Source organism: Garra rufa, chromosome 12 (genome assembly GCF_049309525.1).
Source record: "Garra rufa chromosome 12, GarRuf1.0, whole genome shotgun sequence".
Taxonomy (NCBI): domain Eukaryota; kingdom Metazoa; phylum Chordata; class Actinopteri; order Cypriniformes; family Cyprinidae; genus Garra; species Garra rufa.
Genome location: NC_133372.1, coordinates 42004755 through 42021797, shown reverse-complemented (window position 1 = coordinate 42021797; position 17043 = coordinate 42004755). Strand labels below are relative to the sequence as shown.

At 33.8% G+C, this 17043-nt stretch overlaps 1 protein-coding gene across 1 annotated transcript in view; it reads right to left on the bottom strand.

Annotated features, from left to right (window-relative positions):
* Positions 1–17043, bottom strand: part of uba7 (ubiquitin-like modifier activating enzyme 7) — a 54791-nt gene that overhangs the window by 28381 nt on the left and 9367 nt on the right. Inside the window, exons 16-22 of the mRNA XM_073851572.1 lie at positions 16864–16928; positions 16081–16276; positions 12109–12183; positions 11239–11437; positions 11045–11136; positions 4963–5055; positions 3966–4157 (exon numbers count right to left, since the gene is read on the bottom strand). Coding sequence (XP_073707673.1) covers positions 3966–4157; positions 4963–5055; positions 11045–11136; positions 11239–11437; positions 12109–12183; positions 16081–16276; positions 16864–16928 — 912 coding nt within the window. The remainder of the gene's footprint in view (positions 1–3965; positions 4158–4962; positions 5056–11044; positions 11137–11238; positions 11438–12108; positions 12184–16080; positions 16277–16863; positions 16929–17043) is intronic.

Here is a 17043-nt window from a genome sequence, read left to right as displayed (position 1 = left end):
AATGAAAATGTAAAAACTGGCATTGTGAGAACATTAGAGATAATTTAAAATTTATATAGTTTATAATAGGTCTGCAACACTTATTTTCTTTTTGTTTCATGACACAAGGATTGATAAACGAGTTCTCTGAAACTGGTCTTGAGAGTGTAAAAATAGTGGAGGCTTTTAAAAAGGATGTCCTTGGTAGAAAACAGGAAGCTTCAAGCATATCCGTCTTTCCTCAGACTAGATTTTTGATGACAGTTTCACAAGTGTATCTTTTTTTCATATAGAAGAACCCTCTTAGTCCGTGAGCTGTTAAATTTATACTTAAAAAGTTAATTTTAGCAAGCAATTGACTGTTATGCTTTTCCAGTCAGTCAAGTGTGTCTCTCTTTTGTTTTTCTTTTCTCTAAATCCATGAAATGTTCCAACTGGATGCCGCGTGGCTGGAAAGGAGACTAATGGATATTTCCACAGCTCAATTTAATACACTGTCAGCTGACATAGCTCTATATGGCGACTACCGTATCGCCACCACAGTCTAAACAAAGGTTTAAAAAATGGATACGTTAACTAATCTACTCAATGATTTGTTTTCCGCCATGTGACTAAATTCAAACTGTATCAGTATCACAAAATAAAGTGTGTTCTAACTCAACCTTAACTAGTCCCATGTGTGGAAACTTTTCCACACATCCTGTACTTGGAAAAGACTAGTGAACACAGTGCCAGTCATATGAATAAGGTATGCAAACAAAACAAAAGGGATGGAAAAAGTAAAAAGGGAGATAAAGGAAAGCTGGACGTTTAAACTTCTAGACACAAAACCTTTCTGCTCAGTAGTCCTGAAATGTTTTAAACACTTAAGCCACACTTAAAAAAGAAAAAAGATAGCAAATGCACACTTTCAGCAAAATATAGACTATCGTTTAAGTGAGTTTTGAAATAAATTAATAGTTTAATATTAGCAAAGATGCATTAAACTGATCAAATGTGACATTAAAGACATTTCTATGTCATTCTATTTCAAATAAATGCTTTTCTTTTAAACATTCTATTCTTCAAAGAAAAATATGAAATGTTTCTTGAGCTGCAACTCAGCATCATATGTGACCACGGACCACAAAACCAGTCATAAGGGTAATTTTTTTTTTTAATTAAGATTTATATATCATCTGAAAGCTGAAAAAATGAGCGTTTTATTGATGTATGGGTTGTTAGTACAATATTTGGCTAAGAAACAATTATTTAAAAATCTGGAATCTGAGGGTGCAACAAAATCTAAATATTGAGAAAATCGCCTTTAAAGTTGTCCAAATGAAGTTCTTAGCAATGCATATTACTAATCAACAATTAATTTTTTTAATATTTACGGTAGGAAATTTACAAAATATCTTCAAGGAACATGATCATTACTTAATATCCTATTGATTTTTGGCAAAAAAGCAATAATTTAGACCCATGTATTTTTGGCTATTGCTACAAATATACCTGTGCCATTTAAGACTGGTTTTGTGGTCCAGGGTCACATATGACACTGAAGACTGGAGTAATGATGCTGAAAGGTGAGCATAAGAGATGTTTTCTTTTAAAAACATTCATTTGAACATCACAAAAAGATATTTAAATGATAAAACAATGAATACCAAAAATATTGTGACATGTTAATATGATGAATCACACCTGTGATTCCTCTACTAGGACACCTGTGTGAACTTGGGGAGAACTGAGTTCATACATCCACCAAAAATCACCAAAATGATTAAAAGGCATTGAGCAGAAATAATGAAGTTAGAAAAAACGTATTTATTTGTAATGACATATACAGATTTGTCTGGCTTTGGTGTCTAAACACTTCTCAGGGCCACTGAATGTTCTTTTAATCCAAACAGTGTGTGTGTGTGTGTGTGTGTGTGTGTGTGTGTGTGTGTGTGTGTGTGTGGAGTGTTTTGAGAAATGAGCAGTCTGGACACTCCAGAAAATGGTCACATCGCACCAGTAACCTGAGCTTGTGTGTTTCAAAGCCGCGCTCACCGCCTGTCCCCTTGGGTGAGAATTACCCTCAACTCTGACCCTGCACATGTTGGTAGAAACAACACTCCCCCCATGTGTGGACAGCCATGTCTGGGGTTTGCATTACGTCATCTATGAAGTCTATCTGCACAAATTTTGGACCATGCAGTTGTTTTTAGTCTCTAGCGGTCGCTATAAACCCATACGCACACCAGCTCAAACTCAAACTCCAGAATTTGCATGCAACTCTGTTGAGGTTTGCTGCTTTATACATGCACGTGTCTGTCTGAATACTCAGTTGTCTGAATCTGAATGCATTCCCTTTAAAAGTGGAAGTCCCCTAAAATGAGCACCAGATTGGCAGGTGAGGGTCTGCGGGGGTGAGTGTACAGTTACTAAGTGGTTTAAGCCCTTGAGGATGAAAATAAGTTCACTAAAGCCTGTAGTGATCCAGACCCAGACAGAAGACTGATGCTGTAGCCTTTCACCCCAACCATCGCTCCCTACCCATCACCTCCGGCCCTCATAACAGAGCTCAACCACAGTAAAAATCACCTTTACTAAACTGCACAAGAGTAAATTATACACTGTAAAAAATGATTTTTCTAGAGATCTAATGATTACATACTATTTCAGTTTGTACTTCAATATTGTATGTTTAATTAAATCTGTTACTTCACTATTTCTTTGTAATTATTTGTGAAGCTGACTAGCAATTTCAAAAGAAATGTGGGGAACAGAAGAATTTAACTACTTTTACTCAAGCAAACAACATATTAGTCTTCCATAAGTGTCTAAAACAAATTGTTTGAATAAAGAAAGACCATAAGCATTGATGATTTTATGAAGTTGTAAATACAGCAAAGATTATTGGGGAACCTTGCACAAAAATGTCTTTCTACTTCCTAATTTCATGTTTAATTCAATGCAAATTCTTTGTAATTACTTGTGAAATTTACTAGCAATTTAAATTTTTCAGTGTACATGTGAAAAGTTGTTATAATAAAAGAGATAATTCTGATAATTAACACGATTAAAACTATTGGTAACTAAGTATTATTTTTTATGTAGTTTTTATGTATAGTATTTATATATTGTATTGTAAAAATATTCATACTGTATTTTCATATATTTTAATATTTTATTAGCTATACAATTATTAGCCTTACTATTGTTGTTATTGCTCAAAATAATAAATATATATATATATTGTTGTCTTACACTTTTGTTGTTTTATAAATGCAATTAAGCTACCTGAAACCATGCATTACTGTGATTTCACTATAGTTAATAGGTTTTGGCCTATTCATTTTGCATTGTGATTCACAACTGTCTTTAACCATGGTAAAATTACTGTACTGGAGTCACAGATTACTGCTTTAATACATGATATGTGACCCTGGACCATAAAACCAGTCATAAGGGTCATTTTTTTTAAACTGAGATTTATAAATCACATCAATTATCCATTCAAGCTGAATAAATACGCTTTTCGTTGATGCACGGTTTGTTAGGATAGGACAATATTTGGCCGAGATACAACTCTTTGAAAATCTAGAATCTGAGGGTGCAAAAAATCTAAATATTAAGAAAATCGCCTTTGAAGTTGTCCAAATGAAGTTCTTAGCAATGCATATTACTAATCAAAAACTAAGTTTTGATATATTTACGATAGTAAATTTACAAAATATCTTCATGGAACATGATCTTTACTTAATATCCTAATGTGTTTTGCCATAAAAGAAAAATCCATAATTTTGACCCATGCAATGTATTTTTGGCTATTGCTACAAATATACCCACGCTACTTAAGACTGTTTTTTTGGTACAGGGTCAAATACGTATGTTGCTAAATGCACATAGAATTAAAAGCTTTCTAACGCTCTCTAATTCATCAGAGCGAAAAAGGCCCACACTCATTCGGACAACAGTCAGACGCTAGATGGTGATAAGTGAATGGTTTTACTTACTGTATATGTCGGGGCCACACAAGGCTGTGAGAGGACAAAGTATTGGGTGGCCAGGTTTATATATCCGTTTCGGTAGGATGAGATCTTCTGGTAACCCTGGACAAGCTTATAGAGCTCCAAACACATCAGCCCGGCGATCGCAGCTGTTGTGGTGGCGATTGCTGGAATGATGCGGCCAGCAATTAACTTGCTCTGCAGATGAGAAAAAGGAGGTTAATTACATACACTGCTGTTCAAAAGTTTGGGATCAGTAAGACTTGTAATGTTTTTTAAAGAAGTCTCTTATGCTCATCAAGACTGCATTTATTTGATCAAAAATACAGAAAAAACAATAATACTGCAAAATTTCTATTTTAATATACATTTAAAAAAATCCTGTGATGCAAAGGTGAATTTTCATCAGCTGTTAGTCCAATCAAAAAAAAATTAACCTGTTTCCAACACTAATAATAATATTTGAAAGATTTCAGAATGATCCTTTGACACTGAAGACGCAGAAGTAATGATGCTGAAAATTCATCTTCAAAAATTTGAATTTTTCATGTATATTAAAACAGAAGAATGCTTATTTTTTACACCATAATAATATTTCACAACATTATTATTTTTTCTGTATTTTTGATTGAATAAACGCAGCCTTGACGAGCATCAGAAAATTATTTAAAATCTTACTGCTCCCAAACTTTTGACCAGCAGTGTATATATGCACATCTGTACACTGTGCACTGTTTGTGAATTACAAATACATGCTCTGGGGTGCAAACTAGTCATGCAAACTATTAATGTAAAGTAGTACAAACAAACAAAAATAGTATCTGGAATGGAATTCTGTTGTGTGGCCTAGTGCTGTATAATCGAAAGGTCTTTCCTCAGGGTGTACTGTATATGTACAGGAACAGAGGACACAAACCCCCGAAGGGAAATGTTGATCACTTTAGAGCTCGTCTCACAAACAAAAGCACAGCAGAGTTGTTTGACAAAGACAATAGTCATTCACTTTGTGGCGGTCGGCTGTTGGTATATCGTAGTTCTCTGCCCTCAGGTTGGATGTTGCAACAATGTAGTCCATGTGGAAATTGTTGTCATCATCCTGGAACACAAGAACAAAAAAGAACAGTCGGTAATGTACAAACAACTGCATTATTACCAGAACTGAGTGTTCTTCCATTCAGTCCTGGTTGTCTATGTTTACATGCATCATACGCATTGGCCAGTGTGCTGTTTTTAATGCATTTTACAATTTACTTAATATTTATTACATACTAATTTAATATTTAATAGTGTTTTATATAGAAGCCACTGAATAAAAAATAAAAAGGTAATTGCGAAAACTCATAACTGTGAGTTTATGTCACACAATTCTGGCTTCATTTCTCAGAATTGCGAGTTAATATTTTGCAAATGTGACTTTATTTCTCAGAACTGCGAGTTTATATCTTACAATTCTGACTTGATAACTCGTAACTGTGAGTTTATATCACACAATTCTGACTTGAGTTCTCAGAATTGCGAGTTAATATCTTGCAAATGCAACTTCATTTCTCGGAATTGCGAGTTAATATCATGCATATTGTGAGTTTATATCATGCTATTCCCACTTTAGGACCCCGAATTGCAAGTTAATATCTCGGAATTGCGAGTTAATATTAGGCAAATGCAACTTTATTTCTCAGACTTGCGAGTTTATATCTCTGAATTGCGAGTTATTATGCAAATGCAACTTAATTTCTCTGAATTGCGAGTTAATATGCAAATGTGACTTAATTTCTCAGAATTGCAAGTTAATATCTCGGAATTGCAAGTTAATATCATGCAAATGCAACTTAAATTCTCAGACTTGCGAGTTTATATCTCTGAATTGCGAGTTATTATGCAAATGCAACTTAATTTCTCTGAATTGCGAGTTAATATGCAAATGCGACTTAATTTCTCAGAATTGCAAGTTAATATCTCGGAATTGCGAGTTAATATCATGCAAATGCAAATTAATTCCTCAGAATTGCGAGTTAATATCTTGGAATTGCAAGTTAATATCATGCAAATGCAACTTAATGTCTCAGATTTGCGAATTTAAATCTCAGAATTGCGAGTCATTTTGCAAATGCAACTTAATTTCTCTGAATTGCGAGTTAATATCATGCAAATGCAACTTTATTTCTCAGAATTGCAAGTTAATATCTCGGAATTGCAAGTTAATATCATGCAAATGCAACTTTATTTCTCAGAATTGCAAGTTAATATCTCGGAATTGCAAGTTAATATCATGCAAATGCAACTTAATGTCTCAGACTTGCGAGTTTATATCTCGGAATTGCGAGTTATTATGCAAAGGCAACTTAATTTCTCTGAATTGCGAGTTTTTTATCTTGGAATTGTGAGTTAACATCATGCAAATGTGACTTCATTTCTCAAAATTGCGAGTTAATAACTCGGAATTGCAAGATTACATAATGCAGTTTCCACTTTATAAATCACAATTGCGAGTTAATATCATGCAATTGTGACGTTATTTCTCAGAATTGCACGTTTAAATCTTGGAATTGTGAGTTAATATCATGCAAAAGCGACTTTATTTTTCAGAATTGCGAGTTCATATCTCGGAATTGCAAGTTTATAACTATGCAATTCCCCACTTTATAACTCAAGCAATTGCGACTTTATTTCTCAGAATTTTGAGTTTATATATCGCAATTCGAGTTTAACTCGCAATTGTAGGTTTACATCACAATTTGGAGATGTGAGACAATTTTGTGTTTGTAACATGCAATTCTGAAAAAAAAGGTCAGAATTGTGAGATAACAAGTCACAGTAACTTTAAAAAAAAATATTTAGTGGCAGAAACAGGCTTCCATAGTTTTAGGATGTTTTGATATGTTTAGTGGAAAACAAGACAAAAAAAAAATGATTGAAAATATATTGTGCATTAATAGAACAGTCTGTTCTGTTGTCCTACTTCTGGATTTGTCCATCAGCAAATCTTCACCTACCAACCATCTGTTGGTTCATTACCCTAGGGCAAAAACTACGGAAAATAAAGTCCTGTTGTGTCCGAAGAGCGATGCTGATTGCTATCTTTAGTCTTGTATAAAAACAAGAAGAATTTAAAAACAGGAACAAAATATAGCCAAAGGTATGTTTGCACACTTTGGTACAACAGACAAAGATGTCATACCACGTCATATTCAAACTTTGATAGCTTCCTATTTTATTCATATGTAATGTTCCAGTGACACTGCATATAACCGCAACTGCTCCAGATTCAAGTTTGTAAATCATATCCTTATAAACTTAGTGATCTTTTAAAAGATATGGCTGTTAAAAACCAAAATGGCCATTAAGCATTATCGCCGCTCAAGACGTTTGGTGTGTTATTAGATATTGCAGGAATGCTAGGATACCCTGGTTTTGAGGTTTTGGCACTCTTCTTACGCCCCAGGCACCGCAGCACTACAAAGACTGTCAAGTATTGGGTGTGTTGGGGGCAACTGCGGGGGTGTTTGAGCGCAGTATATAATTTGGCAACCTGATGCCACCAGAATCCCCCAAACGCACATTCCACTGGAAAAACAAAACATCTGATCTGGCAAAGAATGCGTCATTGCTTAAAGTGCACACACACACACACACACACACACACACACACACACACACACACACACACACACACACACACACACACACACACACACTTGCACATGCATATGGACATATGTTACAAACAGTGGGGCCCAAAAGTCTGAGACCACTAGAGAAATGTTAATTTTTCAAATTTAATAGAATTCTTGCACTGAAAATTATATTATCAGCATTATCTTTTAATCATGCACTTAATCATGTTCTCCACCATAATTTAAGCATATTGTGCCAGAGCGATTATTGTTAATTAAAACTAAAACCATATAAAAACATTTTTGTTATTTGAAACAAAATAAAGATCATAAAAAGTAAAAACTAAGCACGACATTAAAATCTCAAATAAATTAAATTGAAATAATGTAAAAAATTTACAAAAATACATGAAAATTACTAAAACTAATTAGAAATATAAAACTAAAATCTAATTCAAAATATCACTAACTTTAATAGCAAAAAAAATTAACCATCTTCTTACAGAGTCATATAATCAATGCAACTAATTAACTTTCATTGCAATTCAAAAGTTTGGGGTCAGTGCATTTTTATGTTTTTAAAGAAGTTTCTTATGCTCACCAAGGCTGCATTTATTTGATCAAAAATATGGTAAAAACTGTAATATTGTGAAATATTTTTACAATTCAAAAGAACCGTTTTCTATTTAAATATATTTTAAAATGTAATTTCTTCCTGTGATGCAAAGCTGAATTTTCAGCATCATTACTCCAGTCTTCAGTGTCACATGAATGATCCTTCAGAAATCATTCTAATATGCTGATTTATTATCAATGTTAAAAACAGTTGTGCTGTTTAATATTTTGTTGTGATACTTTTTTTCTAGGATACTTTAATTTAAAAAAAAGTTAAAAAGAACAGCATTTATTGAAATTTTTTTTTTGGTAACAATATGAATTACCATTTAAAGTTTGGGTCAGTACATTTTTATTCTTTCTTTTTTTTTAAAGAAATTAATACTTTTAATCACCATGGATGTGTTATATTAACACAAAAAGTGATTGTAAATACCTATATTGTTATAAAAGATTTCTATTTTAATAAATGCTGCTCTTTTTAACTTTTTATTTATCAAAGAATCCTGAAAAAGAGAATTACAGGTTCCAAAATTGATAATAAAACTACTGATTTCTGAAGGATCATGTGACACTGAAGACTGGAGTAATGATGAAAATTTAGCTTTGCATCACAGGAATAAATTATATTTTAAAATATATTAAAATAGAAAACCATTATTTTAAACTGTTATAATATTTCACAATACTGTTTTTTTCTGTATTTTTGATCAAGTAAATGCAGCCTTAGATGAGCAAAAGAGAATTCTTTTAAAAACTTCCTTACTGAAAAATCTTACTGATCCCAAACTTTTGAACAGCAGTGTACATTTCATTAGTGACATACAAATAGAGCAGAATCTTAAATATTTCTTCTGCATTTTAACTATTAAATGTTTTAAAATCCTAAGTCTTTGTTAATTTTCAGCTTTAAATAAAAGAAAATCCCAGTTTTACGTTTCCAGACTGGTGGACCCTGCAGGACGCCTAACTGTTGCCACATAAACATTCCCAAAAAGATACCAGAATGCTTTCATCTTCAGAGAAAACAAGTCCAAAGACAGAATCAACCAGAGAAAGAGAAATGGAGAAATGATAGTCCAGGTCAGACTTAAAGACTGAAGCGATTGTGAAAATCAAAGACAGATACATGCCAAGAAACACACAGACTGAGACTAATCCTCATGCTAACAGAAAACACAACTGAGATGTTGTTCAGAGACTAATGGCCATTCAGTCTCCATGTACGTGTGTGGAAGCCTATGTGTCATGCAGGCATGACAACTGACAATGCGAACACTGACTAAACCAGCGTGCATCCAGAGTTCTTCATAAGACCTGTCTGTGCGTTAGACGCTCTCTTTCTGAGAAGCATGTCACAGCGGTGAGGTTCTGTGAAGAAGATCTGTCTCAACAGAAAGGATGACTGTTTTCTCTGGTCTGTAATGGATGGAGCTGGTTAAGGGTCGATGAAAACTGCAGTCAGGGTTGGATGTTTTAGGGCCAATTTTGTGGTTGAATGAGACCTCCTACCTGAGAGTGGACGCCAACATGTCTGACAGGCCCAGTGCACATACCAAATGTGTGTATTTACTGGGGATGCCAAAGTTAACACTAACTTTTCAGAATAAATGAATGAAAAGCTGCTATGTTTGAAGGATTAATAATAATACTTATCATATTCATTTATGATTCCAAACTCATATTGTTTTTTTAATTAATGTAAAGTCAAAAAAAGATGATTTGCAGAATGTCAAAGCTGCCTTCTTGTTCTATACAATGCAATTTAAGGGGTCAACAAAAAAGAATATGTGACCCTGGACCACAAAACCAGTCATAAGGTTCAATCTTTTGAAATTAAGATTTATACAACATCTGAAGACTAAATAAATAAGCTTTCCACTGATGTGTGTTCGTTAGGATAGGACAAGATTTGGCCGAGATACAACTATTTGAAAATCTGGAATCTGAGGGTGCAAAAAAATCTAAACATTGAGAAAATTGCCTTTAAAGTTGTTCAAATGAAGTTCTTAATATTGCACATTTCTAATTAAAAATGAAGTTGTAATATATTTACAGTAGGAAATGTACAAAATATCTTCATGGGACATGATCTTTACTTAATATCCTAATGATTTTTGGCATAAAAGAAAAATTGATCATTTTGACCTATGCAATGTATTCAGTGCTATTGCTACAAATATACCTGTGTGACTTATGACTGGTTTTGTGGTTCAGGGTCACATATATTATCCTCTGCAGTGAATGAGTGCCGTCAGGAAACACAATTAATCCACATGACTCCAGTCTATCATTTAACATCTTGTGAATCGAAAAGCTGTGCGTTTACAAAAAAACAAATGCAGCAAGATGTTTTTAACCTCTATCCATAATACAGCTTTATCCTTTGAGAGAAAAATGCACAGATCAAGCAGCATTTTCAATTGAAAACAGTGCAAAACAGTTCTTAACAAATATGCTGGTGGATTTTGATATAAGAGGACAAGAGGGGATGGACTTTTTTCACTGGAGGAAGCATTATGGATGGATTGTTATTTCACAAGATGTTAACTGATGGACTGTAGTGGTGTGAATTACTGGATTATTGTGATGTTTTTATCAGCTGTTTGGACTCTCATTCTGACGGCACCCATTCATTTGCAGAGGAGCAAGTGATGTAATGCTAAATTTACCAAAATCAGTTCCCTTTAAGAAAACTCATCTACATTTTGAAAGGCCTGAGGGGATCATTTTTGGATCAACTATTCCTTTAATACAAATGATGCAAAGAATTAAATAGTTTCATCAAGGCGTCACAAAACTATTTGTATTGTGAAAACGCTATACAAATACAACTTGACTTGACTAACACGGTACCTTCTCAAACTCCTGTGGATGCATCCGGAAGCTTTGGTCCTTCAGCTGGACTTTGGACAGCTTCTCCTTTAACATCTCCAGCTTGACTTTGTCTAAGAGATGCAGTGATTGATGTTAGCAGATATATTTCATGTTTAACATTCTTTACAGACGTAATGTTATTGCATACATTCATATTACACCTAAAAGTTTACCTTCTTCTTTTCTCTCTTCATTCTCCTCTTTCAGTTCTTGGTCGGTCACTGCTATCTTTACACTAGATTTAGGGGTGAACTCGGGCACTTTTACTCCCTGCAGAATGCTCTGAATATCAGCACGGTTTCTTGAGCCTGTAATCCCATAGATCTGCCCGTATAAATTGGCTGCTGCCACAATGAAGTCCATATGGGTGGTCTATAAAACAAATCAATTTTTTTCTGTTGTAGCTGGCAGAACAAAGGCAAAACTGCATGTTTGTGTTTGATTTTGAGCTGAAGGCTGGAAAAACTTGCCATGTATCACAAACTAACTTGCAGAGAAACAGAACTGCAGTGGTTAACAGAAAATGACGAGAGGAAAGTGTGTAGCGCATTCAAAAAACAACACTTCCCAAGATGGGTTACCCTTTGAAACCATAGAATTCAAACAGTCTGAGTTAAGAGGAATTCCTTTAGGGGAACACAAATCTTAGCAAATGCTGATAACATGTGTAAAGAATCAAGACAATGGAAACAATGGGCCATAAAATAGTATAATGGTTATAGAATGGAATCATTTGCATATCTAGAGACATCTAATTAAAATATTAAGGAGGTTTTCTTAATTTTCTTTTCAGTTTATACATGTGTCTGAAAGGGTGTTTTATTTGTTTGCTAATGTGGCACTGTCTGTTTATCTGTGTGAGAGAAGTTGGGGGTTTAACGTATTTTCACCTTGCTTTGTTAATCACAGGTGATCACTGATATCAGATACTGTCTTATTCACACCAGGAGAGAAACTGTGAGTCATCTAAACTTAGACAATGCTGTCTGCAGGGGATGATGATCTTAGGGACTGTGTGTGGGGATTTACTGAGTAAAACTTACGTTGTTGGTGTCAAAGGTCAAAGGATGTGGACATCTCTTTGCGCCCATCCAGAATGGAAGTCCAGAGCTTGTTACCTAGTAAGAACCAGAGTGGAAAGGAAAGGAGAAAAAAAAGTGTTAAAAATATTTTGTTTTGTCCATTTTTATTTAAAATGTTTCTATAAACACTTTTACTTTGTTAAAGATGATACATAGTTCTATTGTTATCATTTGTGTATTTAGGTCAATTATTTACATTTTAAATGATTTTAGATGTTAAGATGTCCACATCAAAAAAAAAAAGGTGATTTATGTCCATAGAAAGCACATTAAATGTAAGTAAAGTATCTACTTTTAAGGTTTCAAATAAGTTTTTGTAGAATAAAATGTCAACATTTGGTTGAAAAATTGTTATTGTCATTCAGTGTAGCACAATATTTATGTAAAAAGTCAAAACAACATGCGTATTCTGACTTGCACATTTTAAAATATAGAAAAGAATATAATAGCATATTACATCTAATTATGTTTTTAATTAATAAAAAAATCAAATGGCCAAAACCTAGGATAGTGGCAAATTTAAAAAAAAATTTGAATTACAACTAATGAGTGTTTGAGGTTAAAGCAATTTGTATTTTATTATGTCATAAACTGATTTTTGCTGTAAATATGCCTGACAAGATTGTTACACTGAACGACATTTTAGTGGGTTTCTTCTGTAAATTAGGGAAAAATGTATGATATTTATTTTTGCTCTGAAAAACAAAAACAAAAATGCAATTAAATTAAACAGAAAACTTATTTTATTCTTTTTTGTTCGAAAAACAACTATTTAAACAGTATTACACTTATCGTTTTTATGCTTAAACCCTTTTATGTCTTTGACCCATATACTTTTCATTATTTCTAAAAACAGTATTATTACAATTATTATTATTTTTATTTTATTTATAACATTTTCAAATGTTATAATTTGTTATTTAATAAAAATATTACTATTTTATCTACTTGTTTACTTCTAATTATAATTGTTATTATATGTGACCTTGGACCACAGAACCAGTCTTAAGTAGCATAGGTATATTTGTAGCAATAGCCAAAAATACACTGTAAGGGTCAAAATGATTAAAAACCATGAGGATGTTAAGTAAAGATCATGTTCTATGAAGAAATTTTGTGCATTTTCTACCAAAAATATAATGAAATGTAATTTTTGATTAGTAATATGCATTGCTAAGAACTTCATTTAGACAACTTTAACGGTGATTTTCTCAATAATTAGATTTTAGACACTCAGATTTTTAAATGGTTGTATCTCAGCCAAATATTGTCCTATCCTAACAAATACATCAATGGGAAGCTTATTTATTCAGCTTTCAGATGATGTATAAATCTCAAAATCTAAAAAAAAAAATTGACCCTTATGACTGGTTTTGTGGTCCAGGGTCACATGTTTGTATATTTTTACAAATAAAATAGTTTTTTTTTTTATTGTTGTTTATTTTAATGTATAAAAATACTGCTAAAGACACTATTTAGTCGGCTCCAGTAAGCAAGAATGAAAGACGTCTACATGTGTTGTCGGCCAAATGGAAGGCCTGCAGCCACTTGTCACATGCTGATGTGAAGTGGACGTGATTGGTCACCGTAAAGCCCATGTCTCCAAGCCTTTTGCTCAGACAGACGGAATAATGAGTTTATCATGTGTGTGTTTGTGTTCAATACAATTAGTCTTTTAACAAAAAACAGAATGTGCTCTTCAAAAGAGCAAAAACAGACTAAAAGATGTAACACATCCCATTAGTTTAACAGAAAGAACTGTGTGTTGATCTTTACAACCGTTTTTTCTGCACTCCAGGAAAGACGCCCAACTGATACTGAGAAACTGTTACGTCAAGCTCATTCAAACCTCAAGAGAACTAGGTGATTTAGTACATTCATGCAAAATGGATCATGCACAAAACCTCAAACTGAACTGTGGTCTACATCCCCTTTTCACATCTGCAGCTTCAGGTTTTGCAACTGTTACATCTGGTCATACAAGATATGCAAGAGTTTCAAAACTCAGTCTTCTTGTCCATATCACCCCTCCTCTGGATGCATGTTTATCTCTGTGTGCAGGCACTGATGCTATGGATTAGACATCTCTCCACATCCGTACTCTTACATAACCATTAAAGCACAGACTACCAGCGGAAATGATCAATTGTGCTTTTACACCACCAACGAGACATATTTAGAAAGGAATTGTTCCATATGCTGCCATTCTCGTGATGAAGACTTTTGTATTGTTATTATTAATGTATAAACTTCAGATAATGAATGACTGATGGCTTGTTATTGAATGAGGTGCCTGTTATTGTGACTTTATCATGCCATTTAAACCTTTACTGACCTTTACTGAACCCACTGTTATTACAGACAATAGTGCCACCTTCTGGTGCAGAGTGAAACTGACATAATCAAAAAAGCATACTTTGCCAAATTACTTTCTAATATACAAAGCATTTTAAGCATGATTTTTGGGTGAATCTCATGAAATCTGTCAAAACATATATGGGTCTTATTTCAAGAATATAATAAAATAAGAATAACAATTGACTTTTTTAAATGGACCATTAAAATGGCAATATTTTCATAATTATTAAGCACATTACACTCATTATTGTAACTTGAAGGATTTTTTTTATACATTAACATAATACATCAAAGTAGTATTTGTTTTACAGTTTATTTTCTCTCTATATAAATTATATATTTATATAATAAACTACAAAACAAATACTATTATGATGTTAAAATTAAGTAAAAATATTCATTATATTATATTAATTATATATAAAATTATTAATTATTATTATATATATATATATATATAATTATTAATTATATATACAAACACACAGCCACAAATCACAAAATATTCAGACTGTCCAGTAATGACAGTTGTTAGTGAACAAAATTCCTCAATTATCATGAAAATAATGTCACAAGCGGGGAAAATGGCTCTTAAAATAGCTTTATACGATTATTTTCATTTAATTTTCATTCTTGTTTGATTTTGGGTATGATCTAAATTTGCTTTCATAAAATTTTAAGCATCCTGGGGTTAAGATTCTTAACAGCCAATGTCACACATACTGTTCAGTGGTGGCCAAAATGATTAGAACACTAGTATTTTCAACAGCTAAAACTAGTTTTAAGTTAGGTATTCCTGTCTTTTGCTGTAGTGTCAGTAGGACATATCAGTTGACATTTCCAAACACTAATGTTGCCATTAATTGTAATAATCCAGTGAGATTTTTGTTTGCACAAAGAGTCTGACAACAGCCAGCGCTTCACACAGAGATCTGATCTCCTCATCATCCAGTCTTTCTGGAATGACATGAAGAAACAGAACAAAGTGAGGCATGCTAAATCCAGAAGAACCCTGGCACCATCTCTAAGATGCTTCAGGAGACCTTCCTGCAAAGCTATAGTACTGTTTTAGGCACTTGTGTGTAAATGCTGTAAAATGAAGATGGTGTCAAAAATAATGTCATAAATAGATTTTCTTTATCAATTAACGTCTATTCACTAAATTAAATCAACATTTGGTGTGACCATCCTTTGCGTTTAAAGCAGCTTTTGCCCTATATGTGCACTTGCGCATAGTTTTTCAGGTAGGTTTCTTAAAGAATCTTGGAGACGTTACCACAGTTCTTCTAGATTAAGTCTGCCTCAGTTTGTTCTGTTTCTTCATGTAATTCCAGACAGACTGGACGATGATGAGATCAGATCTGTGTGAAGCACTGGCTGTTGTCAGACTACTTTGCAGTGGATTATTACAATTAATGGCAAAATTAATGTTTGGAAATGTTAACTTATATTTCCTACTGACACACTACAGCAAAGGATAGAAATAACAGACTTAAAACAATTTTTAGCTGGTGAAAATACTAGTGATCTGATTAGTTTGGCCACCATTGTATGTATAAATGGCGTTTGTGTTACCTGGTCAGGGGGAAAGCAATGCAGTAGTTGTCTAATGTGACTGTTATACAGCGTTTCCCACTGTCTGCGGGCCCAGCTGACACAGTCAGCCCAGTTCTGAGGCCATTCCTCGCCCAGACTCCTATAGACACCCTCCAGTATTTCCACAGCCTCCACATCTCCACGTGCGACTGTGCGATCGACAAACGTTGGGTCACTGCACAGATGGAGAAATGAGGTAGAGCTATCAGTAAAAGAGTAGTTTTCGTTATATTGTTTAAAATCAATTGTTTAGGCTACACTTCATATTCTAGCAAAAGCATGGCTATTATCATTAACCAAAACCATAAAACACTTCCAGTTTTTAACTGGAAAGCTGTTGAGTTGGGTGGGTTCCGTGACTTCACTCAAAGGCTGCAATTTGCCGAAAACCAAGAGGAAGTAGTTGAGATTGAGGCAGTTAAGCTGCTGCCTTCCCTTTGCGGTATCTGCCTTCAGCACACAGCACCTCAGTTTCCTGCACACTCGCCTCTCTATAAACATCCTTCACTTCATTTCAGATGGAAAAGAGATCGGACAACAGTTGACACTTGTGGCAGGAAGCCAGGGGGCAGCTTGAGGTTGCACTAATAATGAATAGCTGAGCCTGGACATGAGCCTGTACACTTGAAGGAGTATAATATCGAAACAGAATCTCTGACACAATATCTGCATCTGCTGATAACAACAGAGCCCCTTCGTCCTATATTTCCTCCACACAGTTTCTCTTCTAGACTATTTAATAGTTAAAGTGAATATCTATACCTGAGAAAGTTGTTCACATTCTCTGCCACTTGTTTGAAAAGTCCCTCAAACTGGTCTCTGGCCCACTGAAAATGACAAACAACTGATTTGTGATTCACACACAATCATAGATTCATACTGCATTAACATGTCACTGTCTATTATGTTTGCAAATATATATTTGTAAATATATAATGCTGT